Source organism: Atta colombica, unplaced genomic scaffold (assembly GCF_001594045.1).
Source record: "Atta colombica isolate Treedump-2 unplaced genomic scaffold, Acol1.0 scaffold88, whole genome shotgun sequence".
Classification (NCBI taxonomy): domain Eukaryota; kingdom Metazoa; phylum Arthropoda; class Insecta; order Hymenoptera; family Formicidae; genus Atta; species Atta colombica.
In genome coordinates this window covers 1,759,182-1,785,666 of record NW_017259581.1, presented here as the reverse complement: position 1 = coordinate 1,785,666, position 26,485 = coordinate 1,759,182, and the positions used below count along the sequence as shown (strand labels likewise).

General features: G+C 30.9%; 1 protein-coding gene across 1 annotated transcript in view; it reads right to left on the bottom strand.

Moving 5' to 3' along the window:
- LOC108693178 (matrix metalloproteinase-2) overlaps positions 1-26,092 on the bottom strand; it is a 172,263-nt gene extending 146,171 nt beyond the window's left edge. Inside the window, exon 1 of the mRNA XM_018201990.1 lies at positions 25,508-26,092. Within this exon, the coding sequence (XP_018057479.1) occupies positions 25,508-25,615 (108 nt within the window). The 5' untranslated portion in view covers positions 25,616-26,092. The remainder of the gene's footprint in view (positions 1-25,507) is intronic.
- Positions 26,093-26,485: the final 393 nt, after the last annotated feature.

Here is a 26,485-nt window from a genome sequence, read left to right as displayed (position 1 = left end):
ATATATATATATATATAAAATAGATTATTTTTTATTTTAACTTTTTATTTCAAAATTTAAACACAATTATTATTTTTATACCGGCAACAAATTTTATTTTCACATTGACGCAAGAGCTTTGTATTTGCAATTACACATAGAATTTTGTCTTCATACTGAAAGTATTTCAGTGCGATAAAAACTGGAAAAATATTACTGTTATCTCGTTCAAAGCACATAAACGTAACAAGATCACTTTCCCCTTTGTGCCATGAAAATATTCTTAATAAAACGTATGAGAATAATAAAGGTATGGATAATGTAATAATATGGACTTTGAGGAGACAGAAAAAGAATGAGACATTCGCGCTCTCAAGTTTTTATTCGTTAATACACTTAGGTAATCCAATTAAATTATTTTTTGACTGGAGGAAAAATGAAACACGAGATGAATTTATGCAACAACGGCCGGAAATGGAACGGTTAACTGTTTTCTTGGAAATTAAGTTTTGCATCACGCGTGTGACAAACAACACAATCACAACGCGTGACTGTACACGTGTCAATTACCTGCGTAAGAGATATTAATGTAAGCTTCTTGCAATCTTAATCATATATAGTCAAACTTGAGAACAAAGGTGGATTTTCTATACAATCGATTACATATTTAATCACCTTAATTTATTTCTTTAAAATAAAAAACTAAATAAAAAAACTTTTCAAATTTGTAAGATTATAATAAAGATAAATAAAAATTGGATATACTGATTACATTAATTAAAATAAATTCTATTTTAACAAAATAGACGATTAAAGCATGTAATAATATGCATGTAATAGCAAATCTCACGTTACAACAAAAGCAAAGTTGATCAATTTTGATATATGCCAATGATATGGAAAATCCAAGCATTGTTATAGTTGTTCACTTAATTAGTTTATACAATTTATGATATTTAGCAATATGATAAAATTGATAACATCTTTCAGCATAATTATTTATAAAGCAATGAAAAAATATGGCAGAGGTGTGTAGGTACAAATTTCAAAACATCTCTACATATACTTTAATATAAGTTTCCATATTTATGCTTTAATAAAGGTTAATCTAACTGAAAAGTATCATGGTAAGAAATATAATAAAGAAACAGGTTTGGAAGATATCTTTTGCGATTGCTCGGCTGACCCGTATACCTTAAACGTGTTCATGTCTTCAAACATCATTAAAACGCGATTGCGCGTCTCAAAAGATTGCCGCGAAGAAAGCTTCAATGCAGAAGAAGGCAAAGGAAGATAATCGAGTGTCTGTGTCACGAAGATTATAATCAATAGAAAGGAGAGGTCGAAATGACATCGGTATTGCGAGACTATTACTTAACCTTGCGCATCTAACAAAGTAAAGAATACGCACATAACGAAATACGTTAACTGATGTGTAAAAAGACATTTAAGACATGGCATTTTAATATTTAAAGTTATTTAATGATAAAAAAGAATTCTACATAAAATGTGTAAAATAGAGTAACATAAAATTTGAAGAGAGATACGATGCACTAGAAAAAATTTAGTGCCTTCAGCAAAACTATTTATAGTTGAGGCATTTTTTAACAGTACGCAGGCAAATATTTTTGTTTTATATAATAAAAAATTTAGTTACTTCTGCGAAATACATTTTTCTGCTTTGTAATTAACAAGAATATTTGTTTATATCAATTAAATAGTTTAGTTGGTATAAACAAATATTTTTGTTCGGTATATTTTAATTAAATTTAATATTTTATCGTTATAGCAAAATTTTGGTTCGTAGAATAAAATATTTTGTGCTATTGTTATTTTATTTGAGAGAATCCCATGCACCGATCTTACTTCTTTTAAATCGCTTAAGTAGTTGTCCATGAAGTTTCTGCGAAAATTCAAGCTAAGCGTGTCTAACTTTTGTTTGTAACCTCGTTATCGAAGTTTACAAGAACCATTTTCGGTTGCGGATAACGTGCAAAAAGCAGAATTATTCGACGCAAAACTACATCTCGACTGCATAAAACTGCTTTCAAGTTTTCGCATATGTGAGTTCCTGAAGATTTATCTCTATAAACAAGTTTTCTTCTTCAACGCAGCGAAATCAAATTTGGAACTATTAAAGTTTATAAATGAACTCTGATTATTGCCGAGATAAACCTGAGTAATTTCATTCCCTTTTGAATTAAATAAATACTGCGTTATCCTACAGTTTTGTTGAAATTTTATCATTATTTCGATTAAGAGCGATTCTAAGATAAGATTCTAAGATAAGCGATTCTAGAATAAAATTCTAATTTTACTTTCGTATAATTACATCAATCTTTATTATTTTGTATTATTTTATGTTATTTACTTTATTATTTTATATTATTTTAAATAAAATTTCAAATAGCTTATGCTGTCAAAAAGTAAATCGTAATATTATTGTTACTGAAATTATAGTGAAAATTCTGTATGTTACATATTATTTTAAGAAGGTAAAATCTAATTTTTAAAAACAATTAAAATATTTAAAAAATAAATTTAAATAATAGTGGTTTTTTGTAATTAGTGTAGTTCTTTATAATAGTGTCATTCGTGCAGTACTTTAATTCCGAAGGATTGTGAAGTTACTAATTGCAAAACATTTGAAAGCAAGTAGCAATAAAGAATTATTTACAATGCAGTTCAATTATTTCGCATTAAAATTTATCGTTGGAAACTGATGCAGCTGGAACATGACTGGGAAAAAACTGGGGTCAAACTGGAGCGAGAATGAAAGAAGACAGGGAACAAGCTTCTCTTTCTGTTAGGAAATTACAAAGTTTTGCCGGACAGCCGTCACAACTTCGTAGTGTTTTGCAGCTAGCGAACAGCACGATTCGGAATTCCATCGAGAAAGTTCCACAATAACAAAGAGCAAGTTATTGGAAAATATTCGGAAGACTCTGTTGCGAAAATAGCGACCAAATGCAAGAAAGAAAGAAGAAAATAAGAAAACGATTGCACTTCTATTATGTTATAGAATAAAGCTGGACACGAAAGAAAACGTAATCGTAAAGAATAATATAACAAATGAGATATAAAGAACAAAGAGATCAATACTTTCTGATACTTTAAGTTGTTTAAAAGAAATGCCATTTATTCATAATCTCCATTTAATAAGCTTAAAAGTTTGTAAAATAAAAAGTTAGATATAAAAACTTTTACAGAGAAAGACGTTTATAAATTTACATTTTATTAAAATTTATATATATTTAACAAACTTATATAATAAATTTATAAACCTGTAATTGCAAAATTAACAAAATTAACAAAATGTAATTTCCAAATTACTCAAACTTACAAATTTACGTAATGTTAATTTTTTCAAATGGAAAATTATAGATACGTATAGACGATTTAGAGAAGAATTTACAATTAAATAGAGATTATTCCATTGATATTATTGAAGAATGCAATGCCAGAGAAGCTTGGAGATGGACGAAGCGCGCTTTGTGGCAACAAAATGGCAGAGGCGATCGACTCGCATTTACTCGTCTCCACTTGGAGTTGCGAAATTATACAGTGATTAAAGATTCAACGTATGAGAAAGGCAAGAGTCCTTGCAAGGCTATTACTGAGTAACATTTCTCATGGAATGTATCAGACAATTCTAGAAAGAAGGATAAGATTTAAGATTAGAATAATACATCACTATACAACATTGAGTAAATTTATAATTAGCAAATAAGAAAGCAATAATAATCATAAGTGAAAATAAAAATAAAAATAAAAACACATATCTAAAAAGCGAATGAAATATTTTTTATTTTGTGTAAATAATTTTCTCTTTTCATTTATAAATAAAATACTAAAATATTTACGATATTTTTAGTACTCTGCGTTTTATGTCTTTAATATCTTAAAATATTTCTGTGTTTAATCCTTTCGTTATTAAACTTTCTCAGTTATATGTATAAAACTGTAGGTACTTTACAAGAATATAAATGATCAAAAACATTTAAAGTTAAATAAACAAAACAAGAAAGAATGCAAGTTATTTAAATTTACGATTCCAAACTCGTTAAAAACTACATTATCATTATCATCTAAATTTCATACTGTGTGATCCTGCATGAGATACCTGAGATCTAAACTTTCCTCGTTACATCATAATGTTACCGACTATACTGTCGCGCTATCGTATCACCCAAGTCGCCATGTAAGTCTAATCTTGGATAATCAAAGAGACCCGGAGGCGAGCGAGCGTCCTGTCGCGGATTATCGAACGAGAGAGCGGCAAATGGAAAGTTTGCGCGAAAATCCGGCAAAGCACATCATCCCAACATTTCGGATCGATCTCTACCAGTGAGAAATGAGATGAGATTCTGGCGAACACGTTGATTGAACGCGGCCAAACATACTACGGTCAAACTTCGACCTTTTTGATTGCTGAAACTCGACTTTCTTTCGGGAAACTCGTTCAAAAGTATATAGGATGTCCCGTATTAGTATGAAGACATCACATTCTATTACATGCAGTAAAAGCGGCATATTACATGCACTAAATGCGGATAAAGTACTAATTACAGATCACATATTATTGTATATTTAAATAATTATAGTATTTTCCATCAAACAATGCATATACAAGATTCTTTAGTTTATTTGCTTTATCTTTTTCAAATATCAGTTGTCTTTTATTTATTAATAACAGTGCTGCACATTTTATTGATGTCGTTAACTAATAAAATATAACAGATAAATTAAGGTTACTAAGATATATATCTTTAAAAATGTATTCGAAGTATAATAACAATAAGGATTGCCTTATGACTTTTACAGAAGGTAGCAGATTACATTAGATTTAATGAAAAAAATCAATATTATGCTTAGTTGAAATTAAATCCAAAAAAATCCGCAATTAGTAGGGCCACGTCTGCTTAGCGTCTGCCCGCCCCCCTTCACTTAATCAAATCTTAATAAATAAATTATATAAATTATATATATGCTATTTATGTGCTCTCAAAATCCGCAAAAAAAATTTTTGCGCTCATTTTTCGTTTAGCTAAAAAAAAATTTTTTTGTAAAGAGAGATATCAAATACACAGGACTTATGCACTATTTATGCGCAAAAGTCGAAATTGCTTGGAAATAGTAGCGCATAAATCGAAGATATATTTTGCATAGATAGAGTAATTTTGTAATTTTAAACGACTTAGAAATGAATATGTTTGCTGCAAGAGAGAAGTGCCTTAAAGGATGCAATGTAAAGATTGAAGCTATATGAATATGAAAGCGCATAAATAGCACATTATTATATAATATATATTTGTTCAAGATTTGTTTAAGATTTGATTAAGTGGGAGGTCAGCTAGGCAGACATCATGGGATTTAATTGTGGATAATTGTCATTACTTCATTCAATTAAAATTACAACATATAAAATAATACTGAAATGAAATAAAATCATCCATAATATAATCTTTATAATCAATTATAACTATTAAATATTTTATTAATTGTTCGATATCGTTCTGGATAAAAACATGAATTTTTTCATAAGAATGATCCATAACTAGTGGCCTTACTCTATATAATATACATACATGTAATGTATTCATGTATTTAATGTCTTCATTTTATATAAATTAATTGCAAACTTAGTATATCATATTTCATATAAATATATTTATACTAAAAAACATACGTATATTAAAAATTTGAAGACTTATATGCGGAATTTCTCTTACTTTTATATATTTTTAATATTTTAAAGTAAATTATAAAACAATTATAAAGTAATTAATATGGAGATATATTTTTGTCAAGATAAAATTGTCTTAACTCAAAATTATTTTAAAAATTAGAAAAAATCGAAGAACATCTTGTATATAAGAAGAGGTTTCATCTATTGCTTGGAGCTGATACATTCCTATTACCACGGAAAATGTATCAGCTGTATTATATCCTTTAGCAAGAGATGGAAAAAGGTATAATAAACATGAAAAGAACCAGAGAAGAATGAATTGCAGTTTATGTTCAATATCACAGTGTATCAGTATTCCTTACTTATTGTAAATTTAACAATAAAACTGACCACACACAATGACTTCCCTATTTAATATTAGAAATAGATATCATTATTGATCGTTTTTATTTTTTAGATTAATGCATTCTAAAACTTTTTAAGTTTTCAATAAAATTATGTTCTTTATGATTCCAATAATTTTCTTTACATTAATAAAGTATTTGGTTTTTCATCACTTTATTTTCAAAGTAATTAATTCGCTTAATCTTTTTAATAAGTAAAAAGCATTTGGTACTTCTAGTGTTAAATAACACAACTTTTGAATAATGTAAATAGATAAAAATTAAAAAATATATATTAAATGTAATGGATATAATAAAATTTATATTTTATATGAATTTCGTTTATTATGCACATAAGAATTTGTACATAATATTATTATTATATATTATTCAAATATTTCAGCTTTTAGAATTTTTGCTTCACGATCTATTATAATGTTATTCTTGTTATTTATCCTTAAATCTGTTTTATAAATCTGTATTAATTGTAGAATAAATATACCTATTGATTTACTTTATCTAAGTCTGAACCTCGCATCTTTTAACACATTATCTTCGTCTAACTAGTGCATGCATTAAGACGATCTTGTGGCAGATAAAAATTACAAAGATAAGCGTTATCGGAGCAATTAGAAAACGAGAGTTTTAATGCGTGACGTTTCAATCCTTTTTTGAAATATCGTTATCTCGTATTCCCACAGACGCGGTTTTTCCAAGAAAAAGGGGGAGGGAAATCCTAAACCGAAATCGTCCGGAAACGGAATGATTCCTTGACGTCAATGTCACATGCATAGCTCCAATAAACAAGAATGACGTAAATGCAACAGTTCGCGGAAAACCGCGGTTTATAAATTGCGCGCCACTGCAATGCAAAATACACTCTGCAAACACTAATGAATTTATGGGATAGCATTTATTAATTCTCTTTATATCTCTTCGAAGTCTATAACTTTTAATACAGAAAAATGATTAAATGATGTACCCAATAAAAAATTAGTACTAAAAGGTAAGAGAACTAATATCTGTGACATATCGATCAGAAAAGTATTGACATATGTGCCTGCGCAGAATAAATTTAAATCTCAGCAGGTAATATCCGGACGTGATCCAATCAATTTCTGTATTTCTTTGTTAAAATTAACCTAAAACACGGCTTCAGCGTACATCGAGCGCGCTTATCGCAGCTCGTTTCGGCATTTGTAAATATTTGTTTACCGGAAATACAGTGGAGAGATGTGGAGAGACGACGAAGAGTGTAACGGAGAAGCGAGGCTACACCCTCAATTGCTCAACTGAAATTGATGGCGTCAGCCCGCTTCCCCTGGAGCGTTTTGTTTGCCCCACATACATCTATATACATCATCATACATATATACGCGCATACACACGTATGTGAATGCACATATGTGCGCGTATGTGCAATGGCGCCAAGGAGGTCGTCGCCAAGGTGACGTCATAGGTTGCCAAAAATGACATCGAATTTCTTAATACTTTTCAAGATTACGTGAATTTCATGTCAATCGATTTGCGTTCCAATCTAGATACATAAATTGAATCCTCAATGCAGATTGAGAAGTATATTTTAATGTCTCTCATCTAACATATATATATATCTTAATTCTTAATATATTTTTCATTCCAAATGTAATAAATATCGTAATAATTATAAAATTTCTCTCAAGTATATTCTATTAAATAATCTAACATTTTTGATGTTAAAATAATATTATTAAAACGTTGATTACGTTAATTTTTTGAAAAAGTTTAAACGTCGTAAATAAAATTCCCAATTTATGTTCTTATTAATTACGAATATTGTTTCATTGTAAACAATTATTTTTTAGTAATCTGATATTTTATTATAATTTATGATTGCGTTCGGGAAGCTATCAGTGTTATTGTGATATTTTATCCTTGCTTTACTCTAATAAATGATAAAGTTAGAATAGCGCAATAACAGTAATAGCGTGTTTCTCAAACATTACTCTACGTTTATGAGAAATTAACATCACACACACACACACACACACACACACACACACACACACACACACACACACACACACAACAATACATATATATATATTAAACATTGATCATTTTAATCCTTTGGACTTCGCGTAATACACTTCGTGTATTCTTATATTAAAACTATACTATCTCATCCTAATGAATCTTAACTGCCATGGAATGATTCATGCGAAAATCAGCTTGTAGACGATGAAGTTATCATTATACATAAATAGAGCTAAACGAACTGATCCCGTTATCGATAAAAAAAAGTCTTCAAAAGAAGTTTGGCGAAAGAAAAGCACGAACGCACGATTCCGGATTCGGAAAAACGTCACGTACGACACGGAAAGTATGAGTAAACGATTACAATATTTTTCGCAATGACTATCATCGAAATGATTTCCATCACAGTTCCTTATGACAGTCCACTCCGCTTACCTAGCCAAGAATGACTAATGGGGACTCATCGTTAATTGAGACATACGACGACGAGAACAGCTGCACGATCAGGGGAAGCCGTCGTTTTTATAGTTCCACGGTTACCAGGATAATCGTCAGGAACGTTTAAAATGTCTTTTCAAGAACTCAAGCCCGGATAATTCCAACTTGGCAATCACTGAAATTATTCGGGCTTCGATGTAATGCACAGTATTACCGGATAATTAGTTCGCCTACTTTATAGAATGTTTTTTTTTCTTCGAGGTAATATTACGGAGAAGCTTGGAAAAATGTAAAAAAGTACAATAGATCTCCTGAATAAAACAAAGAATTGTATTCTCCGGCTTCACCTGGCTTCACCTTCAGTTATTATAATAAAAGAGAAAGCTATCACGATATTACGTTTTAAGTTTCATTTATAGATATCATTGTGAGAGATGTATGTGTACGTATTGTGTACGTGTATCGTACACGTTTCTAGGCCATATTTCCCTGAGTTTAACTCCTACTTCCACGCTATTATATAACATCTCTTATTTCTAATGCGAGATCTACAATAGAAATCGTAGTGATCGTAGTTTTAAGTTGTAGAGAAAATTAACTACTCACAGTTGAATGATATGAGAAGAATAATCAACTACTTAAGACCCTACGACCGCTATGACTTCTATTATATTGTCTATCCCGCATAACACTTTAGGTTTACAGAATCGCGAAATCGTTATTGACTTCGCAGAGCAATAACCCGATTGTGTGTAGCCTTTGAGTCTGCAGTACAACACCGTATGAGGGCACGATCGAGGAGAGCGTTGGCTGTTGGCACGATCTATCGATGGGCGGGGTTGCCCGCTACCGACAACGCTCGCCACATGTGTTACTAATTACGGCGTGCTGGTCTCGTCACGAGAATCGACGGCGGCTTCGTGTGCGATGCGAGTCACGCCTGTACTTGCACCGCGATCTTACGCATGATCGGCTTTCAACCGAGGTAAAGAAAGATTGTAGACAGGAACGCGGCGAGAATCCTGCGAGAATTCGCACGAAATCGTGCAGAAAATACTGCCCGTAACATGGAGAAATTTTTAAGGATTTCAAGTGGGTTTAAGTTCTAATGATCTGAAAAATCATGAGGAATTAAATAATACCTGCAGAAATGCGCATCAGAGAAAAATCCCACTAATGAGATTCTGGGAATCTCTGGTTCCAAGGATTCTGAATACTCTAAGGGTCGAATATTAACAAACAACGAAGGATGTAGTCATTTTCGTAATTATGTTCCATGGCCGGCAATGTACTCTCGCATGCGAACATGCATTGCGACGACGACAGGAAATTATATCAACCGGACAGGGTCGGGCGTTGATAATTACAAGAAGCCTTATTTAACACTTTTCTTTCATTATACATTTCGTCTAACACGTTTCATCAAAAATGCAGCGCAGAGCAAAGTAGCTTAATTTTAAAAATGAAACATTATTAATTTCTGAAACTCAGCTATAATCCACATATCAATCAATTGTACAATAAATATGTTTATTCAATTTTATAAAATTAATTTACTTTTATATTATTATATAAACTCATACAGTCGAAAAATCAATTATACAATAAATTTGTTTATTCATTTTTATAAGGGAAATATTATAATTTATATTTATATTATATTTATATCAAATAATAATATATCGTGTATTGCAAAAATTCTCTTACATTCCTAATTGAACTTTTATATTTCGATTGTAGAAATAGATTTTCATTATAAAAGTTAACGAGTATAACAGAAAATATTCCGCGTTTAGCAAAAAATTTAATTATACTCTTTATTCATTTATTTATCAGTGCGTCTCTATCTCAAAAAAATTCTCTCTTTAACTGAGCGTCGAAATAAAATAGAATAAATCACGGTCGACTCTCGAATAACTCTATAAAAAAAAACGGGTCACGAGAAGATGACAGAGATGATATTCGAAACATAAATCCACACGGAAAGTTAATTAAATATCGCGGCAATTAAATGAACGACAGTCGGCGCCACAACAGCATCCCGAGATGCATCGTTGGGACGAACTCGTTGTCGCATCGTCCACTGAATTATCATTCGCAACGTGTATCAACCGCGGCGCTTTTTCCTTTACTTGAGGAATGAGAATCGAGTGAGTGTACAAACATGTATATACGCGTACACACGCACTCTTGATTGGCGTCTAGACGTGCGTGAATGCAATACGCGTGGGCGTTAATGGCGCTAACTTTTTTTCCCTTTTCCCGCGAAGCCGAAGCCGAGTCCCTTCGACGAGCGATTATGATTGAATATCATCGACGATCAACGATACATGACGATATGTGCCGGACGCACATTACAGCACACACTTCCAAGAGGTTCTGCGTGTACGCGTGCTGATCGGCGCTTCCTGCAGTTAACGACCTCGATCGCATATAAATGAACGACTTAATGGTTTCGAAGTAAGACCCAAAGACCCCCGGCATTTGATAAAATACACGCTCTCAAGCGATGAGACCGACGTGGTTCAGACCCCGAAAAAAAAAGAGTCGCTTCAAAGTAGCAATATGTCAATATCGCGGAATTGGAACACTCGATATCTTGAAAGTAGGAATGTCATATATCATTGCGAGTAGGTTTTTTAGCTCCCGGCGATGCTGACAGAGAGCAAACATCGGCTCAATTCATTGAGACCCGACGAGTATGTATTTTAGAATAGTAATGTATATTAATATATTAATATATTTTATAATATGTTAATGTATTAAAAATTAAGTATTAATATGTAAAATAAAGATATTATATATTATTTATATTACAATTGCGATGAAACATTAATTTAAATCAAATATTTAAACAAACAATTTTGTTTAATTTGTATGTTAATTTATTAATATATGTTGTCATATATTACGTATACTATCGTGCTTTAAACGTTAATTTATATTATCGTGGAGCTTGGAGATAGAAGAGTAAATATTTGAACAACCTTCTCTCCGCTTCAATTTCTCAAGCACTTAATTATTCTGATATAATATCGATTTTGATATTTCTCTCTGAAGAATATTAAAAATATAATTATTATACAAGAATCATACGATGAATGCAATACGCATTCAAATGTACTGTTAGTATTCGTATACGTGTACTATGTAAAGTTTATATTTCAGTTCAATTTATATTTTAGCATCATAAGAACTTACTTATTCCAGTGTGCAACTATATTTGACCTTATAAACTTATCGTAAGGTAAAGTAATTTTTGTAGTATCATAATAAAATGTATGTATATATGTAAATTCATATTTTATAAAGTTTTAATTCCCAATTATTGTAAAGTACATTTCGAAAAAGATTTAATGTTTAGTAAAACTACAATTGACGAATCACATTTTAACTTCTTCAAGGAAGAAGTGGAGATCTAAATGCACTTTAATTTCGTTGGAGAAATTTGTTAATATTTAAATTATGTTAAACTGTAAATCCGATAGTTCCGTGAACGTGATATTTTCGAGTATCTGAGAAACCATAAATCTATATTCATTAACTATATACGATGATAAAGGGTTTGGTCTTTAATAATTTGAAAGCTATAGGGTAAAAGGTGTCATCCTCTGTCGCACTGCAAGGATGCTTTTAACATGATTAATGACGACAAAATCATCGATTAACCTCTCGACATCGCACCTCAGAAATCACTCGTGTATATTTAATTATAATAGCGTTAGCTTAATCTCAAAATATTAAAACGCCGATAATAGTCTCGCCAATCTACTTGTCAATGAATTATATATTTTAGTTTCTAACTGTAAAACAGCTAAAAATTAATCATAGCACGTTCTCGTTTTTTTTTGTTTGTAATTATTTATTAGAATGTAATTGTTAATAATTAATTATTAGAATGCTCAAGAAAAAAAAAGATAGAAATAAAAGCTAAAGACCAAAGATAAATTGCTTATATACAAAGAAAAATAGATGTCTTTTCCTAGTAATTAATTTTAATCATAATAAAGCTAATAAGATTTAATTACATTTGTTGCATAATGTAGTTAATTATAGTATAGCATCTTATTAAATGCATTGTACTTAAGAGATGAATTCGCGTATATACTGCGCGTTTACAAATTACTACTGGAAACTTATATGTATAGTTATTCAAACACGAAGATCGCGTTATACGTAAACGTGAGACGCAAATTAGAAGTAAGCATATTTAGCGCTAAATGAATAGTACAAATGCAGTTCATGAATTCTTGTTGTAGTTTAATGTTAAGTACAAAATGATCTATAACTCTTGAGAGCACGAGATATCCAAATCACTGCGCTGCGTATGATAAGCATGCGGTTGGAAAGTACGCCGCATTTAAAATGAAATGTTCGATAACAACGCCAAGGTTGTGTAATTTCTTTACAGAAATCTACACTCTAAATGCCTTGCAGTGAAATCTCACTCCAAGAAAGTAAAAATATAACCACACTTCATTTCTCGAAAAAGAATGACAATTTTCATTCTTTTAGAATGAAAATGAATTTTCACTTCAAAGGAATGAAATCTCACATTTTTGGAATGAGATTTCACTCCTTTAAAATAAAAATTCATTCTAAAAAGAAGACTAGAAATAAAAGAAAAAATTAAATTTACTTTAAAAGAAGTAAAATATTTTTACTTTTTTTCAAGAGTGATTGTATTTTCATTCTTTTGAAGTGAGATTTTACTACAAGAAATTTAGAGTGTATATATTGGCCAATTTAATACTAACCCATGTATTGCCAAAAGACAATTACTTATTTGGAGTAAAAGAATAACAGTGCTTTTAATACTTAAAATAAAGAATTAATTATTGTCTTTCAGTATCGATTAGTGTTAGATTACTGTAAGGATTGCGATGTACATTTAAAATATCTAGAGAATATATCATCTTGTGGCCATGTTTATCTGACAGATCTTCGAAGGACGACGAATTGTTGCGTGGTCGAGTTGGAAGCTTTCTCCCAAAGTCCGACCTATCTAAGTGCTTTCAATCCCTCCGGACTTAACGATTTCAATTGGAATCACATGCATCACTCGCAAAAGCGAATTCGAATAGCTCCGAGATGTCCGAAACATTTTCCTCGATATTCCATTTCGACAATTCCTAAGATCTTTTCCGACCGTTAAATATCATGAGCATTACTGGCTGGGATATTCTTGGAATGCCGGAATTCTCGGGTAATTCGAGAACTGCAAGGCTCTCTCTTATTTACAAGCTTCTTAAACACTCAAATCATTTTCCATCTTCTCCATCTTCTTTGCGTGATATAATTATCCGATTATCCGTTTTTATAGAAGACGCTTATTACAGCGCGTAGAAAATTTATCGCTTTTATAAATTTTATTTGCTCTCCATATTTTTATTATAATATTTTACAATAATGAAAAAAAAAAAATTAAATGATGTAAGATTTCTTGATATTTAACAAATTAAAGACAAAAATACATACAGGGAAATAAGAGTCAGCGCGGTACTTTGTGTGTAAATACAATAATAAAGACTATTAAACTTTTATTATTATACTTGCACACAAGTACCGCGCTGACTTCTACTTCCCTACGTATTTTTGTCTTTAATTTACATTATATTTTAATAAAATTTGCCTACTGCCACACTGAGAAAAATGTCTGTTTGAATTAATTAGAATTCTGATTAAAAATGAATAAATCAGAATTTTCTAATTAAATCTACTAAATTCTAATTGAGATAACCGGAATTCTGATTAATATAATCAGAATTTTCTGATTTATTTATTTTCAACTAGACTTTTCTGCAGCAAAACTATATAAATACAATGATCTTTTCCTGCTTCTATTAAGAATTCCGTCGAGATGCGTTAGTAATGTTTTATCGGAAGCAGTCGGAAGAGTGAAATGTACGTGTTTTCATGGTATTATCGATGTCCTATATCGCCCTCGAAACATCCCTTGGAAATGAGGGTGGATTCTCGCGGAGGCAGACACACGAACGGTGGACGACAGAAAATGGTTTTCGTGTTCGTCCACAGGGGTGGAAGATGTAGGCGCAGGCGCCGCGACGTTCCAAATATATATGCATGCAGCATGCGCGTGTTGTAGTCGATAAGCTAAAGCGACTTTCGGGATCGACCGTGGCTCTTAGTCATCCGCCTCGTGTCTACGACATATAGAGGTACGTAGTAGAAGAGCGATATAGCACGAATAGAGCGAGGCGGTAGTCGCCCACGACGCACGTATGCACGCACGAAATGTACAATAACGAGGCGGGCAAAACGGGAGTCGTTTGCTAATTCCAGGCACGTCTTCATGAGGCGCAAACTGCATGATAGGCGGAGGCCGTACGTTGAAATCTTTACCTCGTAAATATTATAAAAGATTTTAATTTCTGCATTTTACTGTTATCGATTTTACATAAAATAAGCATTTCATTCTACACTGAAAAAAAAAGTACCAAATCTTAATACATATATATTTGAATAGTAATAAGTAAACATTTATTTATAATAAATACATATTTATTCCATAAAAAATGATAATTAAATCAAGTTAATAATTTTTGTATCAAATATTTAGTAACTAAATATTAGGACTATTCAAACATTTATTAAAATTCAATTTTTTTCAATGTAATTATATTCACTCAAAATTTTAACAAAACGTAAAAATACTAGACTGATAATGTTAATTTAAAAAGTTTGAATATATTTCATATTTGCATTTGTGAGAGAAAGATATCATTGTACTGAATTAAGTTATTTGAGGTTACGTTTGTATAAACAATGAATTTAATGTCGCTTCGATGTAATCGTTCATAGATTAGAAATAACTTTATAACATTTTATAATTATATTCTACTTAAAAGATAAGTGCTTTCTACTGTAGTTTTTAAGATATTAGGTATTTAAGAAAAAATTAGAGATCATATCTTAATTCCGCGAAGCGCGAGCGGGGCAAAATCTTCTATTACACCGCCGCACCATTAAGCTCGGCTCTGTGTAACGCGATGCATAAAGAAATTCTCTACAGAACAGGATTTACCCATCATTTGCTCGTTTGCATATTTATGTTTGCTGATCGTCGGCGAAAGTACGGGCACGATCATGATGTTTGCCTAAGTAAATCTACAAATCGCGTGCATCCCGCGAACTTTCCGTAATAATTATTCACGCGCAAGTTATTATGGTTAATTTTGACTTCCATTCACGTTCATCTGCAATCCGTAGAAGTTTCCGCGAAAGCTTCCAAGAGAATTAACTAACTGACGCTTGCGAATGTACCTCGTGAACGTCGCGAATTCGTGAACAGAATTGCATCGCGAACTAGAAACGCTCGGAAAGCTTCGTTTTCTGTTAAAAGCGAAATTACTTTTTGTTTATGTATATACATTTGATGATGTCGACATAAAATGCATCAGACGCAAAAAAAGTAAAAAGATTTTTTTAAAAAGTTGAATTTTAAGAGAAAAACAAAATTTTATCTTATTAAATTAAAATTTTACTTTTTATAAATTAATTGCGTTCTATTAAAATTTTCCACCTTATTAATTAAAATTGGTACAAGAATTAAACACTTTAATTTCTTTCGCTTAAAATAAGCAATATCATTATAATAAAACAGATAGCATAACATATTGATAATTAACAACGTAACGTGAAACATCGCGGTTTAAAATATCAGGAATTAAATACAATTTCAACTAATATATCACAGTTGATTATTTGTTGAGCGGCTCTGTTGAATCGCAGAACAATGGAAAAATAAAACGATAATAGCTGCGGTCGATGTATTCTAACTGCATTCTGACTACAGCGTGTAATCGTGAAAGAGAGGGTGAAATAGTGAGGCAAACCGACGTCGCACAAAACGCGTAATAAACGGCTGCCTCGGCAATGGAAATTAATATACATATGCACCAAGAGTGCGTAGAAATTCTAAGGATAATAGGAAAGTTAATAATGCGCGCCGTCGCGGATGCGGAAACGCAACGGAGAATGAAACGCCGCATGCATCCGAATTGCGATGAGCGCTATACTTAATAAGGCGTGGACAAACGGGTATGGCGGAGGCCATAATTTATGAAGTCATAATACAGAATTACACAAACATACTAACAATAATGTATTAACGTATATCACGGGATTTCAAAGAGCCATTGTTTAAATAGCATATGTGTCTATAATCATTTATTTTTATTTAGAAATATATGCAAAAGTAATAGTAAATTAATTACCTAAAAAAAGGTAGTAAAAATTTAAACTAGCAAATGTTACATAAATGAAAAATTAATAAACTACTTAAATACCTAATATTGTTAATCATATTGTTAAGTACTTTTTAACACTTGTATTTTTCAGTAATTCTCTTTCTATTTTTAATTATAAATTATTTGTATGTATTTTGATATTGATAATAAAGATCGTAGTAATAATAATAACAACATGCATTAAGAATAAATTGTTTAATTGACTAAATTAATTCAAAAATAATTTAAAGGATAAAAATCGATCGACGAGAATTAAACACAAGTAAATGAAAAAGGTCATAGAATCGATCAAGACAATTCTTTGTTCCACAGTATCCAATTTTCAACAAGAATTTCACACTTGATTTGAGCTACTCTCGTGACAAATCTCAATCGTTCGAAGAACAGAAGAAAAGTGCTACAAGTTGCATCTCTTCCCAACGGAATTTGTTGTGAACGTGAATCGCGAAGATTCCGCCGCGAAAATTTCACGGTAGCTCATTCCATCACTTCAACGGTATCGACTCACGAATTGAAAATACGATGAGAAAAAGAAAGAATTTGCGGCGCGGAGGCAGAAATGTATTTCATTCTCGCCGGAGAATGCAAACGAATGTAGCAAATGTAGAAGCAACACGACCTGTCGGGCGGATCGGCAGAATGGAAATGCACTCTTTGCCTTCGTTTTTCTTGCTTTTATCTGTAGCTGCAAGAGATACATCCTGTTTTCCCGATTGGAGGGAATTACGCGATAGTGCTTTCGATACGGCTTCGTCGCTTCCTTCTTGACACAAAATTATACAGGAGTCTGTGATTGCACCAAGAGTTACCGTTGCAAAAGCCAACAAACAGCTTTTCAGAAAAATTAGATTCGCAATGCCAATCGATGACGAGACACAAAATTTACTTTGCTATGTATGTACATATAAATAACAGAGATTCTAGGATGTTTTAGAATCATGATTGCATTTAGCGAATGTGAATGAAATGAGCGAGAATACCCAATATCTGACAAATCGTTTTTTATAATAACATGATATTAAATTACATTAAGTAATATTATATTTGAGATTTATGTTGATACATAATTCATTTGGAAATTTTAAAAGGTAAGATGTACTTATTCTATTTCTGAATTCATAAAACTTAAATTCGTTCAGTAAAAATTTGATCAAAATAAACTTTTCTAAAATTACTTCTTTCTTCTTCTTTCTAGCGTTCTAAAATCAATCTAGTTTTGTTTGAATTTTACTTAATGCTTTCTACTTTGAGAAAAATAGTATGCCCGCAATGCGGTAACTAATAATGAGAATATACATCATCAGAAAATACATCAAATATATAAAATTAGAGTGAAAATGCTTGTATATTTGCTAAACAATTAAACAGAATCGTGGCTTATTTCGAACTTATAAATAGAATGACTTTAAATTAATACACTTAGCGTAAGATACATATAAATATAATATAATATTCAAAAAACAAAATTAATCAATTAATATATACTACAAACGTTTTGGCTTACAAAGCCTTCTTCAGTATTACAAAGCAATAATATATAATAATAAATGAGTTACATCAGTCAATTTTCAAACTAGTCAACTTCTAATTTTAATGTACTTGACCAGATCTCAGATTGAGAGTTTTAATACAGTATTTCATATAAATTAATAATATCATAAAATATTTGTAACAAATGAATTCTCAAATCGTCTAATTCAAGTCTGCGACAAACTAGATTCTCGATTTCAATCGAGGAATTTGGTAAAATTATTTTTTTAAATGTTATGTCGAAGGACATCATGTAAATTATCTTTAACCAAAATATTTTATTTTTCATATTTTAAGTTATTTGTTTTAACACACATTAACATTCGGTTTTTATATAAATTGACACATCACCAATTTTATAATTATTTCTTTATATTCGTTATTTATAATTGGTTCGTAATTCATTTATGTATTATTGCTTTGTAACACTGAAGAAAATTTTATAAGCCGAAACGTACATTTGTAGCATATATTAATTCATTAATTCTGTTTTTTCTTTATATTATGTTATATTTATATATCTTATGCTAATTGTATTAATTTAAAGTCATTCTATTTATAAGCTTGAAACACGACTCTATTTAATCGAATGTATAAGTTCAGCGAAGCGAGATTACAAATACAATTTTGCATTTACAGCTTTTTTAGTGTATTCATCTGTTTGGACTTTGGACGAGTTACAGTTGTAAATGTTATTGGAATATAAATAATATATTACGTACTACAACAAATGAAAGGAAAAAAGAAAAAAGTCAAAAACTTTAAGTGCAATAGCAACTGTGCAGAATATTCTGAAATGTTCCGACGAGTTACACGAAAAGAATCGAAAATATAATATGTATCGTGTACCGGAAATAAACCAAATGTATAACATATCCGACAGCGGAAATGCATTTTCACGTTAACTTTTTTGGGAGCGACACGTTTCAAAACTTTTATGGAAAATATATTGTATTAAAACGCATACAAAGTAATTTAACACATTTCTTTATATCTAACTCACAATAAGAGAGAAAGAGGGATTCTATTTTTTAATAAATTAATTAATTTTTTCTAAGAAAAAGTAGTTTAAATATTAATTAATTAATTATATTTACTTGAATAGATTTTAAATATAGTCATTTATAATTAATCTAGATTTAATCCAAATGTAATTAATTAAATTGAATTATAATTTTAATCAAAGATAAATATGTTCTTCAGATTAAAAATATTAAAGATTAGGAATATATCATATGTTATTATTACTAAATTTTGTAAAATTATTAAATTAAATTTTGTATACAATTTTATATAGTTTCTTGTATCCCGTAATTATTATGCAATAATTCAAATATCAAATTCTGAAGACTAGAATTTTCATATGAAAACATCAACACAATAGTTTTCGAATTGTAAGTAATTGAGATAATGATTAGAGCACACATTGTGACATTCCCACGCACTGTAGTATATGATCTAGAATCCGGAATAATCTCTCGCAAATATCACATGAACTAATAATAATAAATCCCTCATGATATTTCCGCTGTCACTAGATACTCCCGCTTCTCTCTCGTTCCCTCGTACTTTTCATCACTTGCAAAGCTTATGATTACACGCAAATTATACATGAACATCTGATCGCGTGGCATTTTAAATAAATAAATGGCATATAATCACACGCAAATCCTTGCTTTATCACATAATGAAAGGATAACGCGAAGAAAATACGCATATTGAAGAGCTATGAGTTTACGCTTTTTACAATTGATAATATTAAAATACGAGATCATATAATTATTACTCATTAATGAAATGCTTCGGAGAACCTCGATTCGAAAAGAAACTTACGAAGATTTTCGATAACGACTAAAAAATATGGCATCGATATTTTTGCTATTTTGTATTCCACATAAGTCCACTCTACAAAAGTTATTGTCGCGATCGCGATTTGATTTTGAATGATATTGTAATATCACGATGACATACGGAACCACTCGCGTCACTACCTTTTAGTTCGAATGTCGTAATACGAATGCGTAACGCGACGACCTTTTGCCGTTACGCGACGCGCCGACCTTTTGTAGCAACAACAAATGACGGGCAACGTTGACTTTTGAAATATGAAAAATGAAATATTCCCCGAATTTTGTGGAAAAAGTTTGGCACTTGTTATTGCTCTCTCTGTACTGCGTGCTTCTATTGTTTACACGCGAGATCGTCGCACTATCGATAAACTAACTAAGAAGCGGAGCAAATCATTACACGTTATTACTTACTATTCAAAACTTAATAAAAAAAAACAAGTGACAAAGATTTTCTTTAAACAGAATAAAAATTTAATTAACCCTTACAATTATCATGCCTAATTGGTGTCTCATTTCTATCATCGTAGATCAGTAGAACCTATTCATGTTTTCATCTATTTAAAATTGTTCCAAAAAATCTCTAAACATTCACAAACATACATTCAACCTTCTAGAACAAATATTTAAACTTCATTTTAGAATAATGTAGTATAAGAGATATAATAATTATCGAAAGACTATAAGTAGGAAAAAGTAAGAAATCGCTCACTCGTTAATGACCCACGATAGCAAGGTATAGATTAAATATGATATCAAGATGAATTATAATCATAATTATAAATTAGCAGAAGTGGAGCAAACAGTTATGCATTATTATTATTCAAAACTTAATCGCGAAAGGTACCAGAAAAAATAATTTAAGAGATTTTTTTATAGAGTATAAATTTAATTAAATATGATCTCGAGATGAATTAATATAATCACAATTAAATTTTAGAAAACGGAGAGAAACGTTACGTAAATTAAATACACACAAACGTTTTAAAAGAAAGAAAATGGAACTACTATTCTCCGCTTTTGTGAAAAAATACGCGGCACAGCGTATTAAAACCTTAAAGTGTCACGAAGTGCAATTAATTCCCGCTCCCTTTGCGGACCTACATTAACTTGTCGCGACATCGTAAGTGTTCCTGCTCTCGCTCCAACAAAGTTCTCCTCGCTATAATAAATTCCCACTATTGGTAGGTAGTGCGCAATTGAAAATTCAAACATTTCGCCTCTTGTCTGGCCAAATGGAATTTGATAATTAATGGGAATAATTAACGCACGGACGCAAATATAAACGATTACGTATGTCCGACGGAACATCAATCGAATTAATGAAGCAGCGGCTTTCGTTGGATGCGAGAAAATATTTTTGTGCAAAAGGAGGAATATACTTGTTAGCGAGCAGTAAGCTTGTTCTCTTACCAGTCATTAATATCGCAATAAAGCAGCGCATGAAACCAATGGAAAAAGTTAATGTTGCGGAACGAGATGTACGCACAGTGCCATTAATTCCCTAGCGACTAATCATTGCGATGGAAAATTCTATTTCTGCATTCTCAGATCTTTTTTTATATTTGATAAATTTATATTCCATTAAAAATCACATTGAATTGAAGAAAATTAGCAATTAAATTAATAAGATCGATTCGTTCCACTGGGGATCTGATCAAATCCATTGCTGAGAATTATAAATAATCATAACATTTTATATTAAAAATGTATGATTTCTTTCCATATAATATAAATTTTATAAATATATTTTTTTTTTAGTCATGTAAGCTTTAAATCAGAGATTAAACTGCAAAGCTATACATTTTAATCTAAGCAAATGGAATTATTGCAGTATTTACTGATGCAATTCTTCGTTATAAATATTTAATATGAGGAATTAAGATTATATTCGCGATTTATATACGTAGATCTATATATGAATTATTTCCATAAACTTATGAATGATTCTCTTAGTATATGGTAACGAAATGTTACATTGCATCGAATATTATAGTACTGTCCCTCGTAGAACCACAAAGCCCACAGGAAAACCCGAACGCTATTACGGAATATCCCATACATAGACATAGAACTAGTCGGCTTTACGAGCTTCTGCTTAATATTAAGTTCTTTATGAATGTAAGTATGAACATATCGCAAAGTTCTGTTTGTGTGTGTGTGTGTGTGTGTGTGTGTGTGTGTGTGTGTGTGTGTGTGTGTGTGTGTGTATGTGTGTATATATATATAATATATAACCTTAAGAATTAATACAATTGATATTACAAATAAGCGAGATTAAAAGAGATACACTTTTTCTTTTAAAAAAGATCGATATGATTTTTTCCTACCATTCAGAATAAAAGAAAACACAAAAAAATGTATACATCTCTTTTACATTCAACACGCGTATAATATTTAATTCAAAAAGGATAAATATGTTTTTTCATCTATTAAAAGATTTATTAAATATGCGTCACTATTCATGATATTTAATTCACTGTTTTAAATAATAATTCGTGCAAATTTTATAAATTGAAAAAATAAAATTTCTTACACAATTGCATTTAACATCAAAAAATATAAATGGAATTTGTAGCTAAAAAAAATTAAATATATAGTTAAATTTTACAAATTCATATATCAGATTTGTTCCATGTAATTGAAAACTGAACATTTATCCTGGTTTGGAATATCATAGTCTCAAATGTGTTGCATTTTTAATAGAGATTAGTTCTAAATGGATATTTTTTAGAATAAATTTTTATAAACGAAATATTTAATACCGAGTAATAGCAATAATTTTTTCTAAATCTAAAGAGAAAATTGAAAATATCGTAAAAAAGTTCGTGTACGATAAAATAAATTTTAATTCATCCATATAATTACATTATTATTCTTATACCATATAAATTTTCTTTTAAATAATGTTTTGCAAAAAAGATTGATTCTGTTACCTAATGATCGTAAAATATAATGTAAGTATAAAACGTTGATATACAATACTGTAAAGTGCAAACGAATCAATATATAATTTACGAAAATCTAGATGAATAAAAAAATTAAGCTATCGAAATTTGTTAAAAATCCGGAATTACTTTTCGGAAGTATTGACACATTTCCAATATTGTAGAAGATAAACTATAATTCAATTCAACAAAACATAAATTTCTTGTTTTAATTAATATATAAGTATTCTACTACGGAATATGTATATATTGGATTGTCCGAAAAGTTTCGTGCCGATTTTTGGTAGGTGGCATAAAGACAGGTCTGAATATATCAGAACGATTGAAAACAAATGATATGCGTACATATCGTAAACGGTACTTCAGACATACTTGGAAAAAAATTTGGTTGCGATACATTAATTTTTGTCAGTTTTATGCGCCTTTGAATATGAAAGAAAACAAAGTGCATTTTAGGCATTTAATGCTTTTCTTTTACCAGAAAGGCAAAAATGCCACACAAGTGGCAAACAAGATATGCGCTGTTTATGGCGAAGGCGCTGTAGCTGAAAGAACTGTGCGGAAGTGGTTTGCTAAGTTTAAAGCTGATGATTTCAACCTTGAAGATCAAGAACGTCCGGGTAGGCCCTCCACAGATGAAGATCAGATTAAAACGCTGATCGAGAATAACCCACGCTATACAATATGTGAATTAGCAGAAATGTTGAATATGTCAAAATCCACCATCCACGAGCATTTTGTGAAGCTTGGCTACATAAACCGTTTTGATGTATGGATTCCCCACGATTTAATGGAGAAAAATCTGATGGATCGTGTTTTCATTTGCGACTCGCTCTATAAACGCAACGAGAAGACATCATTTTTGAAGCAAATAGTGATAGAGGATGAAAAATGGATCATTTACAATAATGTTGAGTGAAAAAGATCTTGGGGAAAGCGGAATGAATCTTTAGCCACCCCAAAAACCGGTCTTCATCCAAAGAAGGTTTGTTCTGAAGATCATGCTCTGTGTCTGGTGGGATTGGAAAGAGATCCTGTATTATGAGCTTTTACCAAACAACGAGACGGTAAATTCAGAAAAGTATTGTTCCCAATTAGACAAATTGAAGACAGTAATTGAATAAAAACGTCCAGAAATAGCGAATCGAAAAGGCGTCATGTTTCATGAGAACAACTTTTGTCGAGACGCGGCCTCATGTGTCTTTGATAATTCGATAAAAAATTGTTGGAGCTCGGTTGGGATGTTCTACCTCATCCACTATATTCACCAGACCTCGCGTCCTCTGATTTCCATCTATTTCGATCATTACAAAATTCCCTTAATGGAAAAAGCTTCAACTCTTTGGTCGATGTAAAAAATCACTTAGAAAAGTTTTTCGCTGAAAAACCTGAGAGATTCTGGAAGGACGAAATTTTCAAGTTGCCTGAAAAATGGAGAAAGGTTGTAGAACAGAATGGCATCTATATAATTTAATAAATGTATACTAAAATTTAAATCTTCTGCGTTTCAATTTTCCTTCAAAATCGGCACGAACTTTCCGGACAACTTAATATTATTCTAGAAATATTATTCTATAATTGAAAACTATATATCACTACATAAAATTTAATATTTTTCTATTGACACTACATAGATATAATTTTCAGATACAAATTTATATATTTAATAGTTAATAATTTATAAATTCAACTAAATATATAGCTAGTTTTTCATGAATAATAATAATTAAAGTACTGTGCAAGCGCCATTTACATTATTTCATGATATATTCATCATAATCTTCATAAATGTAGTATGATCTATTTCGATTTAAAATCACAAAAGCTTTAGGATCAGCAAAACTGTAAAATATTCAGTAGCTCACAGTGGTTATTGCTCAATGCAACGAGATATTTAAAATTAATAATATTGACGAACAATGAATTTTTTAACAGATAAATGCATTGCGCATTAAATATAAAAAAAAACACGAAATTAAAAATGAAGTATAATATATAATAAACTCCAAGCTCTAATTTTTAATAATTCTATCATTAATAATTTTTCACACATAGTATATATTTACTATAATTTATTTAAAGATTATTATCTCTTTCGATAAACTACTAACAAAAAAATACTTTTCAAAGAACGAAAGTTATAAAATGGAGGAAATAAATTTCAAAAATGTATATCTTCTACTTTCTATCTTTCAATATTATTTGCTAACAAACTTATAAATTCTCAAAAAAGTTATTTTTCTACAATATTTGATATATAATTTTTATAAACAGTAATCAATTAATTATTATTTATATAAAAGTAAAAGAATAACTTGACTGTATATTTCATCGCGGGTAATATTTTGTCTCTCAATTCACCCAAAATTCAATCAACGTAGATAATAACAAAATTATATCCACTCACCACTTTGTCGTCCGCGTAGATGATCGAAGATCCCGGCGCTCCGTTGGCGAGCACAGTGAGAAAGGCGACAACGACTACGTGACGTATCATCTTCACGACGGAGCACATCTGTCCAGCTTCCCGAAGAAGATCACCAACACGATTTGCAACACTCACGAGAGATCGATATTCTCCACAATCAAGGGAAAGTTTTACGCAAACTCACGATAAACCGCACTATATCGTCTTCTTCTCGGGATTACGTACCGTTATCGACTATCGACTATCGACGAGCTCTTTAAATCCCTTTAGAATATTCGTGAAATATTCGAAGATAAAAATTTCACCGGCGATTTCTCCTCGGGGTGATCAAGGCGCGCGTAGAACAGAGATTCTACTGGCCGGTTTATTAAATTTTGTCAGGATTGTCTCAAGGCAATCGAATTGAGAATTCCAAGTGATTCAAAAAATCTGTTTAGGATGATCGAAGTACGAGGCCCAAGTAGAAATCTCATTGAATAATCTCAATCATATGAGGATTACCGTCAAATAATCTTGATTTCTTCGAAATGTCTGGAAAACACAAATTACCCAAAATATAAATACTTATTGGCTTCGTACTTTTTCAAGAATAATTCTCGAGTATATTTTTACACAAAATATATATTTTTTTATGATACCACTAATCTATCGATCTGTTCAAAATACTCGCGAGATAATTCACGACAGCAATACTGTCGCGTTGCGATCGATGTCTTGTATTTTCCCGAGCAATTACTCACGATGATTGAATAGGATTCGCGATTAGGATATCGAATTTATCGACGATGGGAACGCTCGCGTGACTGGATGTCGTCTATGTCTTTTAACATTTATGTCTTCAATGACGAACCAAGACTTTTCCCCTCACTACGATTGTTCCTCCCACCGATGGGTGTTCCTCCTGCTTCCTTTTTTTCCCACTTCTTCTTCGTCTTCCTCTACGTCTCGACTAACCGC